The sequence below is a fragment of the Dromaius novaehollandiae genome, chromosome 20, assembly GCF_036370855.1.
Source record: "Dromaius novaehollandiae isolate bDroNov1 chromosome 20, bDroNov1.hap1, whole genome shotgun sequence".
Classification (NCBI taxonomy): Eukaryota; Metazoa; Chordata; class Aves; order Casuariiformes; family Dromaiidae; genus Dromaius; species Dromaius novaehollandiae.
The window spans coordinates 1,311,745-1,335,072 of record NC_088117.1 but is presented as its reverse complement, the minus strand read 5'-3'; the positions used below and the strand labels follow the sequence as shown (position 1 = coordinate 1,335,072).

Genomic DNA, 23,328 nt, shown 5'->3' with positions numbered 1-23,328 from the left:
GGGACACTGGGGCTGGGGGAGAGGCATCGCTTCAACTGGGAAGTGTCCCAGCTAGCCGGGACCCTCCGTGCTGCTGGTGGAGCCCATCTGCCCACAGGGGCTGTGCCGGCAACACAGCCTTTCTGCTGCCCATAGATACAGCTCCTTTCATCCATTCTTTCCCTCCACCATGGATTCATTCAGTCCTGTCTCTATCTGCCACAGCCCTTGCTGGCAACACAGCCCTGGCTCTGGCTTTGCATGCTTGTTTTCAGACTCTCCTAGCAGAGATGTTTTGCACTGTTGCTATCACAGAGCATTTTTGTATGGCATGTTAATAAGCACCAGATAGCGATAGCTTTTGCATACTGCTCCCCTGAGCAAGGATCAAGCCACTAGGCTTCTCAGTCCAGGTCAATCCCTGTGGACAGTCTAGCCTCCCAGTTACTGGCAGAGGTGTCTTTGCTGGGAAGAAGCTGCTTTCTTTCCTTGAAATAGGAAAAAAAAGTCCTAGGAAATGTGGCAGGGGAGACAATTTGACCTTCTGGCAGGTGAGGGGAGGAAGAGTCCATTCCTCCCTTTTTTGCAGGAAAGTTTGCTGTCTAGGAGAGGTAGAACCAGAGGTTGAGTCCTCAGAACAGAGCCCAAGCCTGGTTTGAATGCCCAGGGCAGGCTGGCTGCAGCTGTGAACGGGGTCTGGGAGAGCCTGGCTGCTGTCTCGTGGAGCTGGGGCGAGGAAAAGCCTGCTGGGAGGTGGGTTATTCTGGACACGTGAGCACTTCATCGCTATAATGGGGGAATAAACCAGCCCTGATGTCTCCTCAGTTGTGCTGGGCTGAGGCCGGCAGTGGTGGTGGGGCCTGAGGCGTGCGTTGGGCCATGCAGCTCCTTTTGCAAGGTGCGTGCCCAGGGCTGCTTGCTGCCTCTCTGCCGGCAGCGGCAGCTTTTGGAGCCCTGCAAAGCTAGCAGCATGCCGTCTGGCAAAGGCAGCCCCAGTGAGCCTGCGCAGGGGAGCGGGACCCTCGCCCGCTGCACACGGGCACCTCTCCAGTGGTGCAGGCAAGGCAGGCTCAGAGGAAGACTGTCTCACATCTGCTTTTCAAAGTGACTGTCAATTTTATTTTTTTAAAACTTGCAGGGAGCAAGCTACAGCCCTTCCCCACAATGACATTTCATAGCTTCCAAAAATCTCCCGGCTGCCCACGAGCTGCTTCCCTGGTGCTTATCTCAGCCCAAGAGGAGCTGGGAGGTGCATATCAGTTGCCGTGCATGGGGGCACCTCCTTGCTCACTGTGAGCGGCTGCTGAGTGGGGAATGAGGGAAGTTTCCCCAGAGGATGGCAAAAGCCACCAGCACCCTGACTTCCCCCTGTGTCTCCCTTCTCCCTGCAGAAGTGGCAGCCTCAAAGGGAAGGAGCAGCTCCTCCATGGTGGTGGGGCAGCCTGATGTGGTTGGGCCAGGGCAGACAGTTTGGCACCGGCTTTAGCATCTCCTCCTGCGGCCAAGTCTGTTCCTCCTGCATGGGTTGAATTCCAGCAGGGGATAGCTGGGGGCACCAAGGATACAGGCAGCCGCCCCAAGCGCTTTGCTCGCTCACGCAAAACCACAGCTTTGGATGCTCTAAGCCTCCATGGTGACGTGAGGATGTGCTTTGCCCTGCTGCCCTCCCTCTCGCTGCCTGCAGGCTTGTCCCCTGAGACCTATCTTGCCGCTTCAAGTCCTTCTCCCACCCTCTCCCCCTCCTTCCCCAGATCCTAGGGAGCCTTCAAATAAATCTTGGCATTTCAAAAGGCCATTTTCTCCCCCAGCCTACGTGTCAGCACTAATCTGGGGACAAACAGCCGCATTTATAAAAAGAAAATAAAGAGTCGGCTCCCACTCGGCAGCATAATGCAAGGGGCCGTTTCCAGCATGCTGAGGATACTGCGGGAATTCTTTTGTGGACAAAGAGGTAATTGATGAACTAGGTCAGGCCAGGAAGGGATGGTACGTGGGAAAAGCACTGAACAGAGAGGCCTCTGAAAAGGAAGCCATTCCCTGTGGAAGGGGCACCTCCCAGGCGGCCGGCCTTGCCCTGAGGGGACTTGTCTTGGTTGTGCTGCGGTCATCCAGGAGGCAGGACGAGCTCTGGTGAGGCTGAGGGAGGAGACGGACACCTGCAGATGTGCTGTTCTGCAGAGGAGAAGCTCTTTTTTCTGTTTCTGTTTTTACTAATGCATGCTAACATTGAGGGAAGGGCTTTCAGAGCCTTCCGGAGAAGTGCTTGTGTGTTTAGTGTTTAGAGCAGCAGCTGGACGGCCCCAGCTCTGCTGGTGAATAGCTAGTGCTCCAGGGTAAGTCTGCGCTCCATGCCTGTTTCTCCAGCCACAGAACAGGACAGGACAAACCCCTGCATCCCAGAATTGGGGAGAGAGCTGGGTAAGCCTGGAGAGTGCATCTCCTTTGAGGATGGGGAGCCTCCCTGATCCTCAGGGTGACCATTTGCCATTCATTCTCCATGTTTCCTTAGTGGTTTGGGGTCAGCAGGATCCATCAGACCCTCTCAGCATCTCTTTATGTCCTGGCCAAATGTGCCAGATGTGGAGGAGATCTGCTGCATTTTACGCCCTCAGTGTAAAGCACTGCTCACTTGGCCTGGACCTCCAGCATATCCAGTCCTATGTCCACTCTCATGCTCCATGACCATCAACACTGTCCACAGCCTTGGGCAAAAAAAGGCCCCTTGCTGCGCCCTGCCACTACCTTGTGCCAGTGCCAAACCCTGTTGCACACCTGCCCCAAGCCCTGCGAAAGCAGTGCCATTTTGCATGTTAGAGAAACAGCCCCTTGCAGGATCTGGATGAATCATCCCTTTGGAAAGGAAATGTCTGAAGGGCCCCATCCAGAGCAAGGTGGCTTTAGCAGGGTTGAGTGTGATTGTTTCATCGGGTTGATTCTGCTCCTTGTTTCCATGCAAGGCTCTTCTTTCTTTGTGTCGATGCATGGCAGAGTGTCTGGGCTTGAGCTGTATGGGGTTGGGGCTGGCATGGGCGTCTTTCAGGCAGGTCTCTGCCAGTGCTAGCCCTCAGGAGCAGTGACCTTCCCAACAAGAAGCCCCCAGCAGATCCTTGCAGGTGCATCCCATCGCAGGAGGTTCATTGTTTGTGTGTCCCTGGGTCAGAGCTGGTTTAAATCTCTGTCCCTGTTACCTCTTTCATCCTCCCTGCTTGATCTAAGTGCACTCCTTTCCGGCCCACTGGCTGGCAGACACGAGACCTTCCCTATTGGTGAGCAGTTCCTGGGTCTCACTCCAGCAGGTGTTTGCCATGAAATCAAGTAGGAGCCCATTTGTCCTGTTGGCTTTGGTGGGACTGAGTTTCTGCAGTCCATGGGAGACTGTCTGGTGTTGGCAGCTTTGGGGTCTGGCTGCTTTCTGAAGTTTTGCTTGTTTTTCCACTGCTTTGCAGCTCCGTGAATCTCTGCCTGGAGCTCTCTTACCGTTCGTGCTGGAGAACCCTGCCCTGCTCTGTACCATTTGCCTGCCTTGTGTGCCAGCCATGCCCCATTCTTCAGCCCTGTGCTCTTCTTGAATTCCTGCCCCAGCGTAGCCCTGCCACCACATCTGACCCTGCTTGGGAGCGCTTTCTTTGAATCTTGCAGGAACTGCTCACTTTGCTGGACTGTCGGTGGATGAGGCTGCTACTGCAAATGTTTTATGCATGTCTCAGTGCAGATTTTGCCTAGCTGTGTACAAGCAATGAAGCCCTGAAGTAATCCACTGTATAAAGGGATGCTGGTATAGCTCTTTGTTCAGTGCAAGACCTAGGACAAAAACTTAGGGAAGGCAGAACTTTTCTTTGCTTCAGCTGGAGACTTTGAAGAATTACACTTCTGTTGGCTTTTTTCTCGTTTGGTTACAGTTTGGCAAAGCAGCAGTTGTAAAGGCTATTAGCGGCAGTGTATAAAGGCTAGCTGAGATCTCAGGGCCAAGGGAATCTGACATACCTGTGGACACGTACTGTAAGTGGAAAGTGCTCAGACAGCTTTGTAGCAGACAAGTGGTTGTTTAAAATTATCCGAAAGCAGGTGCATGATTCAGACCTCAGTCAGGCAAGGTGTCAGAATCCCATTTTCTACTTCCTCTGGATTTGCTTTGCCTGCATCTTTGGAAATAATTGGAGGCAAGGGGTGTGGGAAAAGTGGGGCATGGCATATGGCTTTGGAGGAGTGTGAACTTGATGCTGTAAAAAGCAGAAAGAGGAATGGAGAAGGGGGTTTGTAGAGGAAAGTATGAGAATCAGAACAGTGGAAGAGGAAGATAATTTAGAAGAGGGAGCTGGAGGGTTGGAGACAGATTCAGAACAGGCAGACTAGGAGAATGTGTTTTGAAATGCAGAGTTAAAGAGAGATGCTGGGGCTTTTCCTTGTTATGTGATTTTTTAGGGCTTTTAACAGACAGAAAGCACTTGCTGAATAAGAACACTTTAAGATTGCCAGTTTCCTGGCTAGTGCGCTCAAAGCCACAACCCTCTGGCTGCAATAGTAGCTAAGTCCTGTCTTGAGCTCTGGGGTAATCAACTTGTCATTAATATGTGCTAAGTGACCTATATTAAAGCCCAGTTTAGACAAGATGGGTTTTAGCCCAATTTAAACTAGCTGAGCAAGGCAAAGTTCCCCAGGCTTTTCCTGGGCTACTGGAGCATGTGTTGAAGATGATGCATCCTATCCACCCTGGACCCTTAAAAGGTGTAAGTGCACATGTGGTAATTTGACATCTTTAAATCCTGGTCTAAAGAAGTCCAAATATAATCTGCATAAGGCAAGCCTAAGCACAGGGTGATTTATCAGAGAGAAGGCGGCCAGTGCTTCCCAGTGCAATGTGTGCTCCGGGTACTTCATGGCTGAGTAGTGGCTTGTCTCCTCTCCCATCACTCTTGTGGCTTCATCCAGACCAGGTCTCTAGTGCAGATATTTCTTTGACATGTGAGTGCTGCTATTGGCTTACTGTAAAATATGCTGTGTTTTAGCTGCTGCCCCGTGATGTGCGAGACAGGGCTGATCGCATCAGAGCCCTCTAGCCCCATGCAGTACTATGGCGAATCATCTGACACCTACTACCACGTTGACCGCTGGCAGAGGCTCCGCACGGCTGTCAGGAAACTGGAGTTCTGGGAAAACTTCAACGCTGAGCTGATAGGTAGTGGCTTCTTCTCCAAAGTCTACAAGGTAAAAGTGCTGCGGGTGAGCCAACATAGTGCGGGGTGGTCGCCCTGACATGCAAGCAGCCCGTGACCTGTGTGGGAGCAGCATAGTAGTTGGCCAAGTGTCCATGTAGACAGTACCCCATCTCAGGAACCAGCCTGTTTTCTTGTTTTCCTCCCTCCCCACTCACCCTGGCAGGTTGCCTGGGATAAGAGAGGGGAGGACACCCCCTCTGTGCACTGAACACATCTCCTTTGATGTGCATCTCCTTTCTACTAGGAGCCTTGAAGGGTTTGATCTGGCTTTCAAAGAAAAAGGAGACGGGGAGGGCCTGACTGAGCAATGCTCATTGATACTGTAATCTACCGATACAACAGACCTGTCAGGGAGCTAAACATGAACACTGGGTAACCCCAGGATGAGATAAGGGGTTATTTATGCTCTGTACAGGTTTTGTTGTCAAAAATAAAGCAAAACATATAGAGAAAAAGAGTCCAAAACTAAGCTGTGTGTGTGTCCCAGGATACCTGCCACCCATGCCTCTTAGAGACACCAGCTACTTCATCCCCCTCTTGGTGCCTTGCTGCCCCACATTAGAGTGATGCTGAGAAAAAGCAGGGGACCATGTGGTAATGTCAGGCTGGGATGGGCTGCTGCTCCATTGACTTTTCCCCTCTGCTGCCTTCTTGTCAGGAAACCCATAGTTCCCTGCAAGCTGATGTCTAATGCATGATGATGTATCACCAAGGTAAAGCTGCTTTTCTCACTGGGGCTGTTGTGAGTCACTCCCTGCACCAAGCTCCACTGGTGTGGAAGTTTGCTTATCCCTCTCTGGGCAAGCACAAGATCCAGGGTGCTGCTAGCTTTGCTTCCGCTCCGATGCTTCTGCTCTGCCCAGGAGCGCTTTAGCATCTCACCAATGTTTATTTCAGTTGAGCTCTTAGCAGCCCTCAGTGATCACTTTGTTATGAATAACAAAGAGAAAGAAGGTGCTTTGCATTAGGAAGGGAGACTCCAGCCTTCACTGTGGGAACAAATGCCATTTTGCTTTGCAACGTGGCAAGGTTTGCCCACGTGTCATCTCCCTTCCCAGGACCCCTCCAGAATGCAGCTTCTGACACTGACCTTGGTAGCTGGGATGTGACACAGACCCAGTGGAAACAGGTTGCGGGCCTGACTTTACCATCTCCCTCGGCTTCTTAGCTTGACCAGGCCTGGAATGGACATCATGACCATGTGTTTCTCCTGGACCAACACAAGATGCTGCTGCCAGAGCAGTACTTTGATGTTATTCTGGGTGAGATGCCTGGCTGATGTAAACAAGTGCAGCCCTGTCGAAGCTAGTGGAGCCAGCCTGGCAGTGTCTGGCCTTGGAACTGCAGAAAGAGTTATAGCAAATTGGATAGATCACTGCATGTTGCTTTTTCAAGCCTCTATCTTTGCTAACCTCCCCCTCATCCTCTGTTGTATATATAGCCTGTGGGTGAACTTCAGGCTCAGGGAGAGTGAAGTGAAGCTGTTCAAAGGGAATGTCTAGCCAAAGGTCTATGGCAGCTCTTTTCATACTGAAGCAATGCATGACACATACCTCTCCCTACCACACAATATCCCTCCAGTAACTGCTTTCCCCACCTACACAGTGTGCTGTTGCCATTGCCTTCCCTTTCTTTTATCTAGCATATTTTCATAGTAACAGTTGCTGTTTCCTCTGCATGTGACATTTTAATCCTGCCCTGGCAGTGAATGAGATTCCAGCAGTAGGCAGGTTGGAGGCACAGATCGTGAATGAAAATGAAATCACTTTTTGAAACAGAAGGAGAAAAATTGGTATATAAAAAAAAAAGTTTGAATGAAATGCTATGGGTCAAAGGGTCAGAAGACAGTGGAGGAGGACTTGAGATTGTCCTTTATGGGGACTTGACATTTGTCTGGGGACTCAAGCGCGACTGTAACGAAGTGCCCAGATTACTTGTGTTCTTCTCGGGTCAGCCAGTCTCCTTTGGACTCTCAGCCCTGACTGGCAGCATTCCTGCTGCATAGCATCACTCGTGATGGTCCTTTGAAGCTCTTTGCCAATGGATGCTGTCTTTCAAAGAGCTCCTACAGGGTGGACAGAGCCTCCCCAAAGCCACATCTGTGATGCTGGCACTCAAACACTGTTAGTTGCTTTTGCCACCCCTTGTTCTTCAGTTAAGCCCACGTTCAGGAGTCTTTCTATGTCTGTTGGCTAAAGAAAAGGATTCACTTGGTTCTAGATGTGACTCAGAAACAAGAAACCTGGGCAAGACAATGTCAGTGAATGATGTATTGCATGACCTGGGTATAAGGTACTGTTCCTCCTTCTCTGCCTTAGCTTTCTGATGTGGAATAAGGAGCTATTCAAGTATGAGTTTCTCTTGGAGAAAGCAGGGAGTTTCATTCATTGACAGCTATCTGGTGTGCAGGGATCTGAGATGCTGGAAAGCAGGAGAGAAAGGCAAAGTGAATCCTTTTTTCTGGGACTGCTTTAAAGCACTGGTCAAGAGGAACCTCTGAGCACTTCTTTTTCTGTGGGTCTCAAAAAGCTTCATGTGTATTAGGAAACAAGATCCCACTCCCTATCATTCCGCAGCTTTCCAGTGTCAGATTTTCTCCTTTCACAAAGACAACTTTAAACTTCTTCTGATCTTCTCCATCTTAGAAGTTTGTTCTAGAATTCAAGGTAAGGGCCTTAATGGAAAGCGAGTGTGATGGTGTCAGAGCAAAGAAGGAATTCATCTCCTGCATTTTCCCTCCAATGGTTTTTCTAAGCTAATAACAGAAGCAGCTGACAGAAGACTAGGGCTGGGTTATGAACTAATAGAGCAAAGAGTCATATGTCACAGAACTGTGATGGCTAGCATTATGCAATTGCTTCATTACCCCAATTACAGTGTCCGCAATGAGCTGCTGCTGGAGAGGAAGAAGTCAACAAATTAAAAATGAATAATGGGGGAAAGGCATGAGCTCATGGAGCTCTCAGTCACCACTTGACAGCACAAGCTTTGTGTGCAAGATAGAGCAATGCTACCTGAAGTCTGATTCCTAGTGGCGCAGACCAGGTCCTCCAGTTTGGAAAAAAACACCTTCCAACTTTGCACCTTCCGAGGTGACACATTGTGCCTCTACAGAGGCCTGCAGGGTTTGACATCACAATACATTTGACATGGGTAAGGGGCAGGGAACAGGAAGGAAGAATATGGGATCGCACGCTGCTGGGGATGTCATGTTTGTAGAGGAAACCATGGTTGCTGCTGCTGGTGCTGGTGCCTAGTGAGTGTAGGATTGACCTCATGGGCTTGACTGTGTCTCGTCTGCTTCATTTCTCAAGTGCAGCCGTGCTCCTTCTTCACTGTGCTGCTGTGCAGAGCTATTGGACAGACCTTTTTCCCCCAGTTGTTTAGTCATTCTGTACACATTTCATACGCATTTTAAAGCATAGATCCCAATTCAGGAACTTGGAAAAAGTTTGCATAGATCTAACCTCTTTTTATGTTTGGTTATTCATTTCATCTCTCTCCTTTCCCTTCACCTATCTCTCCCACCACTTTTTTGGGGGGTGTGTCCTTACTTTTCAGTCATTTCTTCTCTCTGTTTTGCTGTGTTTAAACTAGGCTGGACTTTGCATTGCCATGGGTGCTCCCTGCAGACAGATACTCCTCCAGCACTCAACTCTATCCATGCCCAGGCAGTGCTTGTGAACTTCACCAGCATCCATCTGGAAAACGCAGCCTTAAATGGAAGCTCAATGTAGATCTCTACCAGAGTTTGTGCAGAGCTAATAAGTCTCACTAGAACTCAATATTAGCTCTTCTTAAAGCTTTTCAGAGTTTCCAGATTGCTGTTGCTTGTTGTACTCTGTCCTGACCATAAGGTCACACAGTCTTTGGGCAAAGATGCTTGATAGCATCTTTTACAGTTATATCTGTACAGTTAATCAATTCCATCTGATTAGTGACTCACACTCTGTGGTTAGGAAGTGCCATTAGGTGATACTGTCAGAGCCCTGGCTTCTTTATGACCCATATGAATACAGAAGCAATGTTTTTCCAGCGATAAGCATCAGCTCTCAGGTTGCGTTCCTTCAGGAAGGAAGCAGCAGTTCATGTTGCTCCCAAGACAGTTTGTTTTGTGACCCTGATTATAATGAGCCTTTCTTTTTCCAGGCCATCTGAGTCTTACATGCAGCTCTTTGTTCTCCTCAGCTATGCTGGTAACCTTATCCATAAGTGGCCTGCACAGAGAGCAATGGGTGCAGGCTTTGGGCCTCAGAGCACTGCTCTTAAGCCAACTCAAGTTGTGCTTGAACTATTTTTATCTTAAAACAAATGGCAAACAAGAAAAGAAAAGTAAGTTAAACATGTGGCTGGATTCTCTGTTAGCCCTGAGAAAGTTGTCTGGACATCAGTCTAGGCCATACCTGGTACTTAGCTCTCCTTAAAGCAGATGTTAACTGAGAATGGAAATACTAAAAGTATCAGGGTGCCCCATCACATAGTCTGGAAACTGCTGTTTGGATCTTCAACCCAAATGTCATGAGCACCAGTGCAGGGACCCTGGATGGTCCTGTTAGGGGTGAGAGCCACAAGATCCTTGTATGTCCAGCAGCCCACATCAAACCCAGTTCAGTACTGTGAAATCCTAGTACCTCCACTGCGGACACCAGATTTCCTCCCCAAAATGCCTGCTTCAGTCTGTTACATATTTTAAGGTGGAGGAACAGTTTTTTGTTTTCTATCCTTTGGCTTCCAATATCCCTGCCAGAGGAAAGTCCTAGGAATGAAATAGGTCTTTTAATCCACAGCAGAGTTTCAGGTTAACATATGGCTGAGAAGCCTAGACATGGAGCTTCCATCTTAGGGTGTGGGGGAGAAACGATCTGGCTCTACACTTCCTTCATTGTGTTTGTGCAGCAGAGCCTTGGTGCAGGGGAAACTGGTCATGGGAAGGGGCCCAGGAGGCTGCGAGGAAAAGGACTGTGGCCAGCAGCCTTGTGCAGTGATCAAATCCAGGCAGGAGGGGGTCAGGAGGGCTGGGAAGAAGCGATGGAGACGCAGAGACAGGCTGTGGTTGGGAAGGAACATTGAATGGAGGGCATCAGAAGGGAGAAGGGTATCTCTGCAGTGCTTCAGTGTAGGTAGAGGAACTACTCTGGCCAAAGTTACACCCAAATTTTGGCTGGGGATGAGGGCTGTGATATGCTGGGACAGGAGGGGCCTGGCTGCCCCTAGGTGGGCATCACTGCAGTGGAGCTTAAGTGGAAGGGACAGTACCTTGCAGTTGTGCAAATGACTCTGCAAAGCCCCTGGCAACAGGGAAATGTGATCTGGGCCTTTGGCTGGGAAGGGATGCCATTGTCCCAGAGGCTGGCAGACCTCTGGGAGCTAAGATATGTCCTACTCCAACCTTGGCTCTAGGTGACCCAGGCTGCCACTTGCAAAGTGATGGTGGTGAAGATCTACAAGAATGACGTGGACCAGGAGGTGATTGTGCGTGAGATCAGCCTGCTGCAGAAGCTGTCCCACCCCAATATCGTCAGGTGGGCACATCCCCTGGCCTTGAATGGTGGGGACTGGCAGGGGCTCAGCTATGGCTCAGTGTCTCTAAGGCAGTTCTGTGATAAGTGGTTGAACTGAACCCTAATGGCTTGTTTTTTTCTGGTGTGTCCTTCTGCCTTAGGTACCTCGGGATATGTGTGAAGGACGACAAGCTGTACCCCATTCTGGAGGTAAAGGTTTCTGCTTGTAAGTGTGCTGCAGGCAGGCAAGGACCCTTCAGTTCTTTGGCAAAGAGGATGGCAGATAACCTGTAATGCACATGTGGCCCCTCTCACACCTTAGCCTGTAAATGACTCTGGGCTAGCAAGATTTCTTGGTGCTCGTAGAAGCTTTTGGTCCTCTCCCCTCTGTAGCTGCTCACAGCTGGAGTGAGGCACAGTCACTGCAGGGCCAAGAGATTCAGGCATAATAGCCAAGAGGTGTCTCAGGTTGGCCCAGTGCCACCAGAAGGCCAGAATGGGCCAGTCAAGGGGTCAGTAGAGGAGCCAGGAGATGGAAGGAATGGAGTAGAAAACGAAGCAGACTCAGGCTGACAGGACTTGCAAGGTGGCTCTGGCATGGTGATGTGGTGTAATGTAGAAGCCTAAGCTGGTGCTGGTGAGACCTTGCCTTGTTCTCTATACTGTTTGTGGCCTGCAGCCCTTGACTGAGTCACTGAAAGTCTCTTTGCCTCTGATTTGCTGCCTGTAAGTGAGGACCGTGGTAGTGAGCCCCTTGACATAGCGCTCTAGGACACAGTGAGAAGTGCTGTAAGAGAGCAGGTGTTAACATATCACTGAGGGACAGAGGAGACCGCTGCTGAATGAATAAGACTGGGAATGGAGATAGAGGACCACTGGATGTGAAGAGCACCTAAAGATAACACAGCAATATCTGATAGCAATGTGGAGAGGAGAAGCACTGCGTGGTGCTGCCAGGCTCCAGACAGACACCCAGGAAGGGGCTGCAGCAGTTGCCTGCAGGTTGTGAGAGCACTGCATAGCACATGTCTCAGTGCAGGTGCAGAAAGTTGTCTGCTGAGGGGTTAATTTCCAGCTGCATTGCCCTGCTGGCTTATACCCATGTAGTGGGGCAGGGCCCAGAGAGCTGCTGTGACTTACCGTGTCTGGAGGGGTACTTAGACTGCATTGAGTACAGGGATGCCCTGATCTTACTTAGGGTGTCTGTGTGCTAGGGCCCTTCAAACCTCCCATCTCAAAAGAGGGGTTCCCAAGTCTGGTGAGTGACTATTTAACATCTAGGCTCCAGGAGTGCCTGTGCCCAGCTCCAGAGCCTCCCACTTTTTCTCTCTGTCTGCAGTATGTGAATGGGGGATGCCTGGAGGAGCTCCTGGCCAGCAAAGACGTCACTTTGACCTGGAAGGAGAAAGTGGACTTAGCTTCTGACATCACCAGAGGCATGATCTACCTGCACTCCAAGAACATCTACCACCGGGATCTCAACTCCAAGGTACACAGCTGGAAAGGGGACGTTACCCCTGGGCCGCTGAAGGCAGGCTGAGTCAAGGGACCTTACAGCACCATTTAGGGCTTAGGGGCTGTAACCAGTAGGCCTCAGGCCTTGTGCTGGTCCTCTGCTCCACGTTAGCTTTGCAGGGAAACTTGATAAAGCCTTTAATTACAGTGCATTCATCTCTTGCCAAGTGGGAAACCCAGACAGAGATAAAAATATATTCCTCCTAGTGTGGTTGCTGTCAGAAGGGGAACTAAGTGGAAACGTGTGCAGGATTGCACATGGTTTTTCTCTGCCTACAGTTGCAAGAGAAGCTCTGCCCAACCTACAGTTTTCTTTTCCTGCTCACAGCAAGGAGGAAGCTTCTGTTAATAGGAAGGTGGTTATGGGCTCTGTGAGCAAGTATTGTGTGGGATGGTGCTCTGTCTGCATTCAGAGCAACACCGGAGCTCTGGAGATGTGTGTCTCCTCCCTCACCTGGTGGGAGGTTGCACTTCCTATATCCTTACGGTTCAGTCCCCAGTTGTAGGTCAGTGACCTCCTCAGCAGTTTCACACTCTGTCAGCATGCAGCCAGTGAAGACTGGCGTCTGAAGACAGGCCAGTGGCTTTGGGTGTAATGCAAAGGCACATCATGTTTCTGGTGTATTGACCCTCTGTCTGGAAGGCCTGCTTTCCTCAACCTGGGCATGTGGTACATGGATGGGGGCAGGAATAGTGCTGAGGCTTTGCCACTCTCAGGTGTGTCTGTAGGGACAGTCTTTGATAAGGCTTTTCCTCTCCCACTGATGTGGAAGTAGGAACATGGTGGGGCAGTGTCTTGTTGTTGATCACTCTTGGGCAAAACCTACCCACACTTCAGGTGAATCTGCAGCATGTCCACAATATCAGAGAGAGAGAGAAGCATCAGTGTATGCGAGTTCGGGGTTTGGCCACCAGCCTGGACCATATCTGAGTCATCTGAACCCAGAGGCCGGCCTGAGCATTTATGGAAATGAAGCTTGCAAGTCATTGCAGTTGATGCTGTGCGAGTGAGTAGTGGTGTATCTCTTACAGGCTCTTTCTGTCAGTGCTCTGTAAGCTTTTTAAAGGAAACTTGAAATATTGATGAAGCAGTGGTGAAGCCAGTCAAGCATTACAGTCTTGAGAGACATGAGCACAGGAAGCAAACCTGCCTTTTTAATCTCACAGCTGTTTGCTTGGCTCGGTTACTAACCATGAAATCATGAACACCAGGGGAAGGACTGGGTAATAGCCTGGTTCATTCTGACCACAGGTTTCTTGGCCAGTGTGCTTTGAAGTCATTTGAGATGTAATTTCCAATTTGGTAATGACTGATGAACTCAGGAGCTTTCCAGATCTGCTCGTGGAAAGTTAATGAGTGTCTGAAGTCACTGCCTGTCCATTCTGTCTTGCTGCAGTGCTTGAGCCCTGGAAGAGTTTTGTCTTTCCCCAGGAATCCTGGGCTTTCCTGCAGTGATGGTGCCTAAAGATATGAGAGGGACAAGTATATGTGTTCACTTGAAATCTGGTTGTTAGTGAGAGCCATCTGAGAGGATCTTTGTTGCTTGTATTAGCTCTCTCAGAGCAGATGCTGAGGAGGAAACCCTGGAGAACTGAATGGGCTGAAACCACTAGGGTTTTCAAGAAACCTTCAGAGAATTCTGTAGAAATTGTTCCAGAAAGACAACAACCAGCATACGACTGAAGAGAAAATCATCTTCATGGGTTGTTCGGTTGGAACCGATTTGTCTAAAGACTGTACAACCTGATCTGTAACAAACATGTTTTCTTTTTGAGTCTGTGCTATGGTACAAAAGCCTACCTGACAGTCTAGCTTTTGCTTTGTACTCTACAGGACTGCTCAGGGCACTGCAAAACAGTGCTGAGGACCTAGGAAGGTCACAGCTGGCGTGTAAGGAGCATATAATCCTGGTCAGTAAGAAAAGTCACCTTTGGCTGAGCAGTGAGCAAGGCTGAAGCATGGACTTCTAGGTCTGTTTCAGATAATCATGTCCCTGTCAAGCAACTTTGCAAATTTCAGTCCAGGTTTCTTAGCACCAAGGGCCAGTGCCAGGTCCTTGAGACTTGTATCAGCAGGCAATCGGAGGCGCAGTGGCGGTGAGTGGGCAGAGGTCTCCGTGTAATGAGGGCTCCTGACAGAGCCCAGGCATGGAATGGACAGTGAACCAAAAGTCTTCCATGGACACAGGCTGAGGAACAGTTCATTCAAAGGACTTTTTTTTAGGCATCAAATATCTTCAGATGTGATCAGTCCGGGTCTAGCATCTGCCCCATGCTCATCAGTGTGTGCTGCCGGGATGATGATGATCTCTGACAAGGAGAGAGCCTGTAACAGTGAGGTGGGGCTGAGCACTGGTGAGGTGCCCTATAGTAAAATTGCCAGGCTCTTACTTGCCTGGGCATCTCATGCTATGTCCCATGGGCTGCTTTCAGAACTGCCTCATTCGAGTGACCCCACGGGGCCGTGAAGCCTTGGTGACTGACTTCGGGCTGGCCAGGGAGGTGGTGGAGCTGCCCATGAAGGATATGGAGAGGAAGTTGTCTCTGGTGGGCTCTGCTTTCTGGATGGCTCCTGAAATGCTGCGAGGAGAGCCCTATGACCGGAAGGTATGCTACTGCTTCCCAGCTCTTTGTTCATCCTCAGAGCTCCTGAGTGAGCACGGGGAATGTCTCCTCTGCTCATTGCTGATATGTCCCAACAGCAGGAAAGCCCTTCTCTCCCTACCTGGGAAACTTTGTCCTTGTACCTGGACCTTTGCTTGATTATGCTCTATTTAGACTTGAAAGCTGCTTATGTGGCCTTATTAAGTTAAACTCTTAGAAGAATGGATTCCTGCTTTGGACAAAGATAGTGAAGTGTCTCCAAGGAAGATGGCTGAGGAGTTACAGCCCAATTAAACTGTTGTGGGCTATTTGTGGGGGGTGCCAGAACTACAGTAGAAGTGCCAGCCATGTTGAACATGTTGAACAAGGGTATGGGATCGCGTTTCCCAGAGAAGGGCCTGGGACCCAAGTGGGGTTGTAGAGTTTCTGGATGGGTTCAGAAACCCAGCAGAAGTTCAGCTGCGGAAGAGAGGTTTGCTGCCTCCATCTCCAAAAGACCTTTGATGGGTTTTGCATGACTAATGGGAAGGCAACGTCATCAGTACTCCCCTTTCTGATGCTTTGCTTCTGTGCTTACCTAATCCCACCTCTCTCTCCAATCCCTCCTGCAGGTGGACGTGTTCTCCTTCGGCATTGTCCTTTGTGAAATCCTGGGCAGGATACCAGCTGACCCTGAAGTGCTTCCTAGGACTCAGGTAAGGATTTCTGGAGCCAAATTTAGCAATGCTTTCTCCATGGTACCAGACTGTGGCTTCTCTCTGGGCGTGAATCCAGACTGGTGAAGTGATGTAATGCTGCATGTATATGTGTACATACACACACAGGTGTGCATGCTCTGGTTTCTCTTTAGAGGTTTTTTTTTGTCAAGAAAATCTTATTTAGTTAAAATTTTTAGTGGAAAAGAGTGATCATGCACAGTTTCAGTGCTGTTGTTAGATCAACCATTTGAGATAAAATATTTTTGTTAAAAACCTTAATACAAAATACTTCATTTGGCTTTGACATTTCAGCTTTTACACTGAAGTGGCAGGTTAAATACAACTTTCATGATGAACCTGTATTTTGAAATGAGCTGTGTTGGGGTTAATACCTAGTTCATGTGGAAAGAGTGGGCTTCCCTAGAAAATATGGCCTTTTTTATTTCAACATTTGCAACCTTTCCCTCCCACAAAGTGTTGTGCTCCTTTATTTTTGTCCTGAACAGGGGTGGAAAATCCAGCAGGAAAACAGCAACTTGTTTCTTTCCAAACAACCTTGCAGGAGCAAAGCAAAGAATTTGCAGTGACCAGAGATTATTCCATGTTTCTATGAGACTAAACAGGAACTAACGCTCCATCTGTGTTCACAAGATGAAGGAGAATTATATATGAGGGACTCTGAAGCCTCCAGGGATGAAGCTGTAGTTATGGAAACAACTGGCTCAATCCTGTGAATTCTCAGTTCTTCTTGGAAGACCAGATTATCTTCCGTTCATGACCTTGGCATTCACTGCTCAGCACCTTACCTAGTGCTGGCAGGCAGGTTTCCATCTCTGTGGCCCTTGTTGCCTTAGTATCTGAGCTTTTCCAGGAGGGCACATACTGCCCAGTGGGGAGAGCACAGAGCAAGCAGAAGGGTGCTGCAACTTCCCACAGTTCTGCTAATGACTTACCATCTGTGCACTCCTGGCAGGGCTAATGTTCCCCTAGGTACCTTTGCATAGCCATCAGTGATAGAGAGAGAGCCATCAGTGGCTGTGATAGAGAACCTAAATGCTTTAATCCATGAGCATTTATGTGCTTTGACACTCTGAGAAGGGCAAAAAGCTTTTAAAGAAATTTATAGCTGAGTCTCCTCTACCTTTTCATTGCTTCTCACAGTAAAATCCCTTTTCCCTGGTGGTCTTGAGTAGAAGGATGGCATCTGAAGCTTAGAGGAGGATAAAACCCAGAAAAGGTCTGTCTTGATAAGCAAATGAAGTGTGGGACACATTCTGAACACCAGAGAGGTTTGGGGCTTCATCAGCCTACTTTTCCGCTTTTCCTGCAGAAGCTCCAGCCCTGATCCCATGTAGCTGTGACCAGTTCTCCTCTACCAGGCCAGTTACTGACCCATGCTCTCCCCATTCCCCACAGGATTATGGCTTGGATGTCGTTGCCTTCCAAGGGATGATCAGTGAATGCCCCAAGCAGGTGATGGACCTTGCTGCTTGCTGCTGTCGGGTAAGATTCTTGCTATTTTTTTTTCCTCTGGGTTTACTGGGTTTGTATCACACTTGTATAATAGAGCCTAAAATTCTTGTGACCCACCCCAGGCTTGAACCTGCTCCTCTCAGCGGCAGCACACAGGGCTCTGCCACTTGAGCTGTGAAGTGATGAGACCTTCTTGGAGCAGTAGTATGCTTTTATCCACCATGTAGTTTAGCCCCAGGAGAAGGTGTTGAGTTTGTGTATTACAGCTATACAGGAAAACAGAATGTGAGAGAACTGGGCAATGTGGCCCTAGATTTTGGATCAGCTCCTGACTTTTCCCCTTTGCATCATTAAAGGCAGCCCAAAATGTCCCAAAGTCCTACATATCAATCCCAGGGCAGGAGTGTGGGCTGATGCGTGGTGTCCAATTCCTACATGGTCAGGCTACAGGCAGACGTGACAGCTGACCCTCTCTGGAGGATGCCGGCTTGCTGTTACCAGCCCTACTGATATCATTGGAGTATGTTTCTCCAACCTTTCTTGTCTTCACATAGAAGGGAATGGTGAAAGCTGGAGGGCCTCACCATGCTGCCCAAAGTCTCGGGGGACAAAGCAGAAAGAAAGCAAAGATTCAAGTTAATCTCTTAGAAGAAAAACAAGGCTGTTGCTCTGGCAGAAAGTAGAGAAGCTGGGTGATTATAATGCAGCTAATTGCTAGGTGCTTGCAAATGAATTCTAAGGACATGTGAATAACTTGCACTGAATCAGAGGAATGATTCACATCAGGAACTGGCTTGGATTTATATGTATTCAGCTCTTGTATCTCTGCAAGGCAGTTTTCTAACACAAGTTGATCTAACAACTGGCTTCTGCCAGAAATGGCCCTCAGGTCTGTTCTTTTCTGCACTTGCATAGTGTGCAGGTTCGGGGAGCTTTCGGCTCATGTGGCTCCCCGGACTGCCTCTCTGTGGGTCAAGCAGGTAGCATGGTAAGGACAAGGGGAGCCTCAGGAAGGCATAGTGGGAGCAAGGGCTGTGGGTGTTATGGCTGTAGCGGTGGTGCACCGTGCCACCAGGCCATGCCCCTCGGCAGCCCTCACCCACACGGAAGGAGTTGATGGCATCTCCTGCAGGATGTGAGATCTGGTCTCTGCTATGAGAGATGGAGGGGGGTCTGGAGTTCTTTGTATTCAAGAGGAAAAGGGATGAACCACCTCTCTGGGGACTCCAGCATTCCCTGATGGAACCGGGACAGCTGGGGCATCACAGCCCACAGAAAATGAGCTATATCTGGGAAACAAGATGATTAGACCCTGAATGTTGTGAAAAGGCTGGGGGAACGAGGCATCTCCCTCCTGATGCCAGCCTCAAGTCTTTCCCCTCATAACCTCTGGCCCTATGCATTTCAAATGGGCTTTGCAGTTGACATTTCCCACACCTTGTTGTGGATGGTGGGAAGCGTGCTTGGCCTGGTATGCTGGGCTGGTTTTTAGCAACTCACTGCAGGCTGCCTTTGCTTGCACCATCCCACAATCTGGGATCCATCGTACAGCTGCTTGCTTGCAGCAGCCCAGGCCTTGACCGTCATGCAGCGATGCCAGAAGGTTCCACTGCTGGGTGCGTGGCCTAGGCCAGCGCTGATGCTGCATGAGTGCTGCTGTCCAGCCTTGAGCAGCCAGGAGAGCTGCTGCACAACACCCACCTCCTGTCCTCTTCAGCTTCTCCCATCTTCTTCCAGGTGGAAGCGTTTAAGAGGCCATCCTTCTCCGAAATCTTGGATGAGTTGGAAGACGTCGCAGAGAGTCTGGAGCCTAGGAAGGACAATCAGCTTTCGGGCTGACCTGCCAGGCTCCTGTGAGGCCTGATGGAGTATCGCACAAACTGTAAATTAAGTGTCTGAGGGGTCAGGAGTGAAGAAGGAAGGTGGGGAAGGGAAGAGCTAAGTGATGCACTGGTATTTATTTAATCATAGTCTGTTTCTAATTTCTTGGATGGAAAACATGGTCAAAAATGGAGAAGGGACTTACCAAGAGTATATTTTTCCTAGCTAAGGTTTTTAACAGATGTAATTTGGACACTGAACAGCTTTGCTTGTAAAAAAAAACAAAAAAAAAAACAGATGATCCTGGAGGGCAGGCCAGGGACCTGAATTGCCTTCAGGATGCTCTCCAAATCCCCAAAGAAAATGTAGTTCTCTTCTGCTTCCGCTCCCCACCTGGTCCCAGGGCCTTCCCCTTCTCTTGCTCCTCCAGCCTTGGGGAAGAGCCTCTCTGGAGGCTGGGGGTCACTGCAGTGTGAAGGAGAGGGGCTTTGGGGTGCTCAGTGAGCACCCCAGGGTTGCCTTACAGTTCAAAGCCTTAAAACACCTGTCCAGTAGCCTTGCAGGGACAGATTTGTTCTGTAATGTTTCTAGTCACGTGCCCTTCTGGATGGGGGCTGCTGGAACTGTGTGCAGAGCATGGCTGGGTGCTGAGGTGCCTCCTGGGTATGGAGGTCCTGCCAGGCTGTTCATGGGACACCAACCTGGGACAGGTTGAGGGGTGGGGAGGGTGTGCCTTATCAAGATACAAACTAACAAACTAATATCTCTTCTCAGAAAAGCTTTGTCAGACATGTCTGTCATGTGAGAGCCATGTCCCAACACAATGGCAGTCTGGATTTCTTCCCGATGTCCTCATCTAGGATTCAAAGATGGAGGGGTCTGCCTCCTCCCTCCTCATCCCGCTGCAAATGCACGGTGACAAGTACAGCAATGACAGCTTGCAAGGCCAAAACAGGGGAGATCTGGGTCCAGTGTCAGCTATCCGTGCCTGCAAATAGGCAGGATGACACCAAACATCTCACCAAGTTTTCTGCCTGGCTCAGCACCCTGTGGCCTCCCTGGTGACACCCATGTGGGCCTTAGGGCTCACACAGTCAGAAAAGGACTTTCTTTTGTTACCATGTTTTCTTCTGCGGGCTGGAGGAGGATGCCAGGGCTGCAGATCTAATCCAGAAGTGGCAAAAATTGTGGCTAGAATTGCTCTTGCGTTGCAAATTAAGAGAAAGAAGTGAGCGATCAAGTCCCAGCCTCCAGATCAGCTGCCTGCTGGGCCATGGCTCTGAAAAACTGATGTTCTACTAGGACCAATTTTTTTGTGGGTGTAAGTAGGTGTAATGTCTGTACGGTGGTGGAGCTGTGGCTCTGTTCTTATAGACTGTAAGCTCTTGGAGCAAGGATCTTTCATCCATCCAAAAAGTGCTTGTACACTTTTTAGCCCAGTGGAGCCTTCAACTGAGGGTTTTGCTCCTGTATGGTGGTAGACCTAAATGGAGGCCTCTTCTCATGCTCTTGAAGCCAGATGTGGTGTCCTATGGAGCCCAGTGTCTCTGTGCCATGGTGCCTATGTAAGGGACTGTTGGCAGTGTACTGGGACAGAGGCATTGTAGAAGCACGTGGTGCATCTTTGCCAGGGACCAGGAGGAACTGGGAGCCGGCATGAAATGCACTGGGTGCTGCGAGGGTCACCAGCTCAGCCACATGTCTAGACACCATCTGTTGATCCTCATTCTCCAGAGCTGTCACCAAGCTTTTGTGGTGTGCTGATGTTTGTGCACAAGAAGCCTCCTGCTCAAGAATAAAACTACTCCTGTACTGCTAGCTGGGAAGAACAAAGCCTCAAGGAGCAGGAGAGTGAACATAAGGAAATTTTTCAGTCTGGAGAAGGGAGAGTGGCCACTTTTTGACTTGTGCCAGTTTGGGGGCTTCAGACCAGTGGAGTGAAATGGAGTACAACAGCAGTGAAAACAGCATTGATACACATGTGTATCTTCAGTCAGAACCAGCCATGACTTGTGTCACAGTAGAGTTTTGGAAGGAAATCACAGGGTGCATATTTGGCTACCAGAAGTTGAACTGGCAGAACTAACTGCAACCTCCCAAGACTCCCCAGGCTCCTTTGTGCTGAGTGGGAGGAAACTTTTCTTCCCTAGTGGTATAGGCTCAAGAATGAGGAACCCAATGTTATGTCCGAACACCTGAAGCATTAAGGATAGGAAACTTTTCCCAAAGGCCGTTGCAGACAGAGGATTGCTGTCCACCTTGTATCAGGCCCTGGCTAGGTGAAATGCCTTCACGTAGCCTTTCTCTAGCTTTCTCCATGCTGCCTAGTCTCCTTGGCTGGAGTCTACTCTTCCTCTGCTCCTCCTGCACAAGAATGGGATAAAGGAAGACAGACAAAATACTGCTTCCTCATATGGCCTGTTGTGGGGTGAAAGTGTCTTGTCCTGGGTGGCTCTTCCGCAGGGCTCCTTCACTGCCAGCTGCCCCCTCTCCAGGACCACAAAAACTTGGTGCTGGTGTTTGAGATATGTGCCCTACCGCAGGTCAGGCTGATCCTTCCTCCAGCAGTGCCTCTGAGCCTGGGCCTGCGAAGTAACAACTGCGGGGCTGAGACACGGTAGAAATGGCATGTGGTGTTGTGGATAGTCCAGCGAGGCTTTAGTATGAAGGAGTTTCTTTCAGTTTTATTTGTCTGCCCAGGTGTAAGAAGCTCCCAGATTAAACAGGTCTGTGGGGATATTATTCTTTGCACAGTGCACAGGGGAATTTGACAACATGCTCTGAGCTGTGATGGGATAGCCAGTCCTGCTGAGCTAGCCAGACAGAGACTGATGCCAGTCAAGGCCAAAAATGATGCTTTCACTGGAATTAGTAGTTATATCAGTACTTGTGACTAAAGAGGACATGGGCCTGGGTGCTGTCTTGCCATGGCTCATAAGATTAATGTGTTGGTGCCTCCCTGGTATGGAGTGGACCCCAACCACCAGCATTGCCCTCAACTTTCTTGGTCATGGTTTGAGAGCTAGCATGAGCTGGGAACTATTCCCAGTGACTTTACCCAGTGGGATGTGCAGACTGTCCTGAAGAGAGAGAGGCTGGTGGTCTGGACACAGCAAGCCTGGACCATGCAGCCCCAGGGCCAGACAACAGGCCTTTTTCAGTCTCCCAGTATAGGTGTGGCTGGTGGAACAAGGTCTACGTGACACCTGTTGCTCCCAGTGTCCATGGAAGCATCCGCAAAGGCTGGACTCAGAGCTGTGTTTCTTTGGGCTTCCCCTGTGTCCCATCTGCTCCCATGGTAAGAACACATGCCAGATCTCACGTGACAGGAAGACTCCAGGTCCTTCCAAGAAGGACCTTTGGTATCCACTGCAAGGGCACTTAGGACTGATGGACAGGGACTGAGACTGTCTGCAAGCACTATGTGGACTAGCAGAGCCGATGCTGGGAGCTCGCAGAAAACAGAGGTGGTTTGGGAGTTTGGCTGGTGCATCTAGTGGAGCAAGGATTTCTACTCCACCATTCAGAGCTGGTGGAAGAGATGAGCACCGGCAACCAGCTGAGATCCCTTTTAGCTGTTTGCCTCCCTGCTGGGACTGCTGTCTATAGGAAGCAGGGCCAAGTTTCCCCACACCAGTGTGGCACAAAGTCCAGGTCAGTAGTTGAATTTCATATCTTGGAGTCCTCGCTCTGAACTGAAGCAACGACAATAGTGGATGGAGAGTCTGGGTGACACAGCAGGCTCAACTTCACCAGATACGAACAGGAGCTTCCTCCTCTCCCACTCTCTCCCCTGTTGACTATTCCACTCTGCAGATGCTGACGGCATGGACCAGGCCATGCTGTGCCCCATGGGCCCATGCATTTCCATGTCCTGCAATATATCTTTGTTAGTTTTTTAAAATATCATTTGGAAATAAAGTTTAGTGGTTCTTTCCCACATCAGTCCTGGGCTGCTGCGTGTGTTTCGTCATCCTGTGTCTGCTGAGTGGTACCGCTGAAATGCTGTGTGTATTTAAGCAGAGTCACTGAAGACATCTAAATGACCATCTTCATGCTCCATTTCAGTGTAATGGACATTATAAAGCTTTAGTTAAAGGACATTTACAGAACAGTGTTAACTATGAGAGAGTGATATTTGCCCCCCTACGGCCTTGGTTTGTGGCAGGGTCAGTCAGCTCCTTAAATCGCACCCTTCAGTTAGAGTGGCACAGGAAAACAGCAGCAACACAAGCATAGTATAGAGGGACTTAGATTCACCTGTTCTATCTGAGCAGCCCATGGTAATCCCCAGCTGTAGTTTGTTTGTTTTTCTCTGACTCATATGTGACATTAATTGCTCTTCAGATACAGCCCACTCACAAGAACACCTCAGAAAATCAGAGGCACCTGTATTCATTCTGGCAGAAGGTTACAGACCACTGGGTCTGCTGTATCCAAACACAAATCATATGGAAATGCTGAAGCCCAGTTTTCTTAGCCCCTCACATGAGAAATCATTTGTGTTATGAGGAAAGATAC

General features: G+C 49.5%; 1 protein-coding gene across 1 annotated transcript in view; it reads left to right on the top strand.

Moving 5' to 3' along the window:
* The window catches only part of LOC112986789 (dual specificity testis-specific protein kinase 1-like), a 38,112-nt gene extending 15,360 nt beyond the window's left edge, over positions 1-22,752 (top strand). Inside the window, exons 2-9 of the mRNA XM_064523530.1 lie at positions 4,986-5,184; positions 10,596-10,717; positions 10,858-10,906; positions 12,036-12,185; positions 14,645-14,818; positions 15,427-15,510; positions 16,930-17,016; positions 18,724-22,752. Coding sequence (XP_064379600.1) covers positions 4,999-5,184; positions 10,596-10,717; positions 10,858-10,906; positions 12,036-12,185; positions 14,645-14,818; positions 15,427-15,510; positions 16,930-17,016; positions 18,724-18,825 — 954 coding nt within the window. The 5' untranslated portion in view covers positions 4,986-4,998 and the 3' untranslated portion in view covers positions 18,826-22,752. The remainder of the gene's footprint in view (positions 1-4,985; positions 5,185-10,595; positions 10,718-10,857; positions 10,907-12,035; positions 12,186-14,644; positions 14,819-15,426; positions 15,511-16,929; positions 17,017-18,723) is intronic.
* Positions 22,753-23,328: the final 576 nt, after the last annotated feature.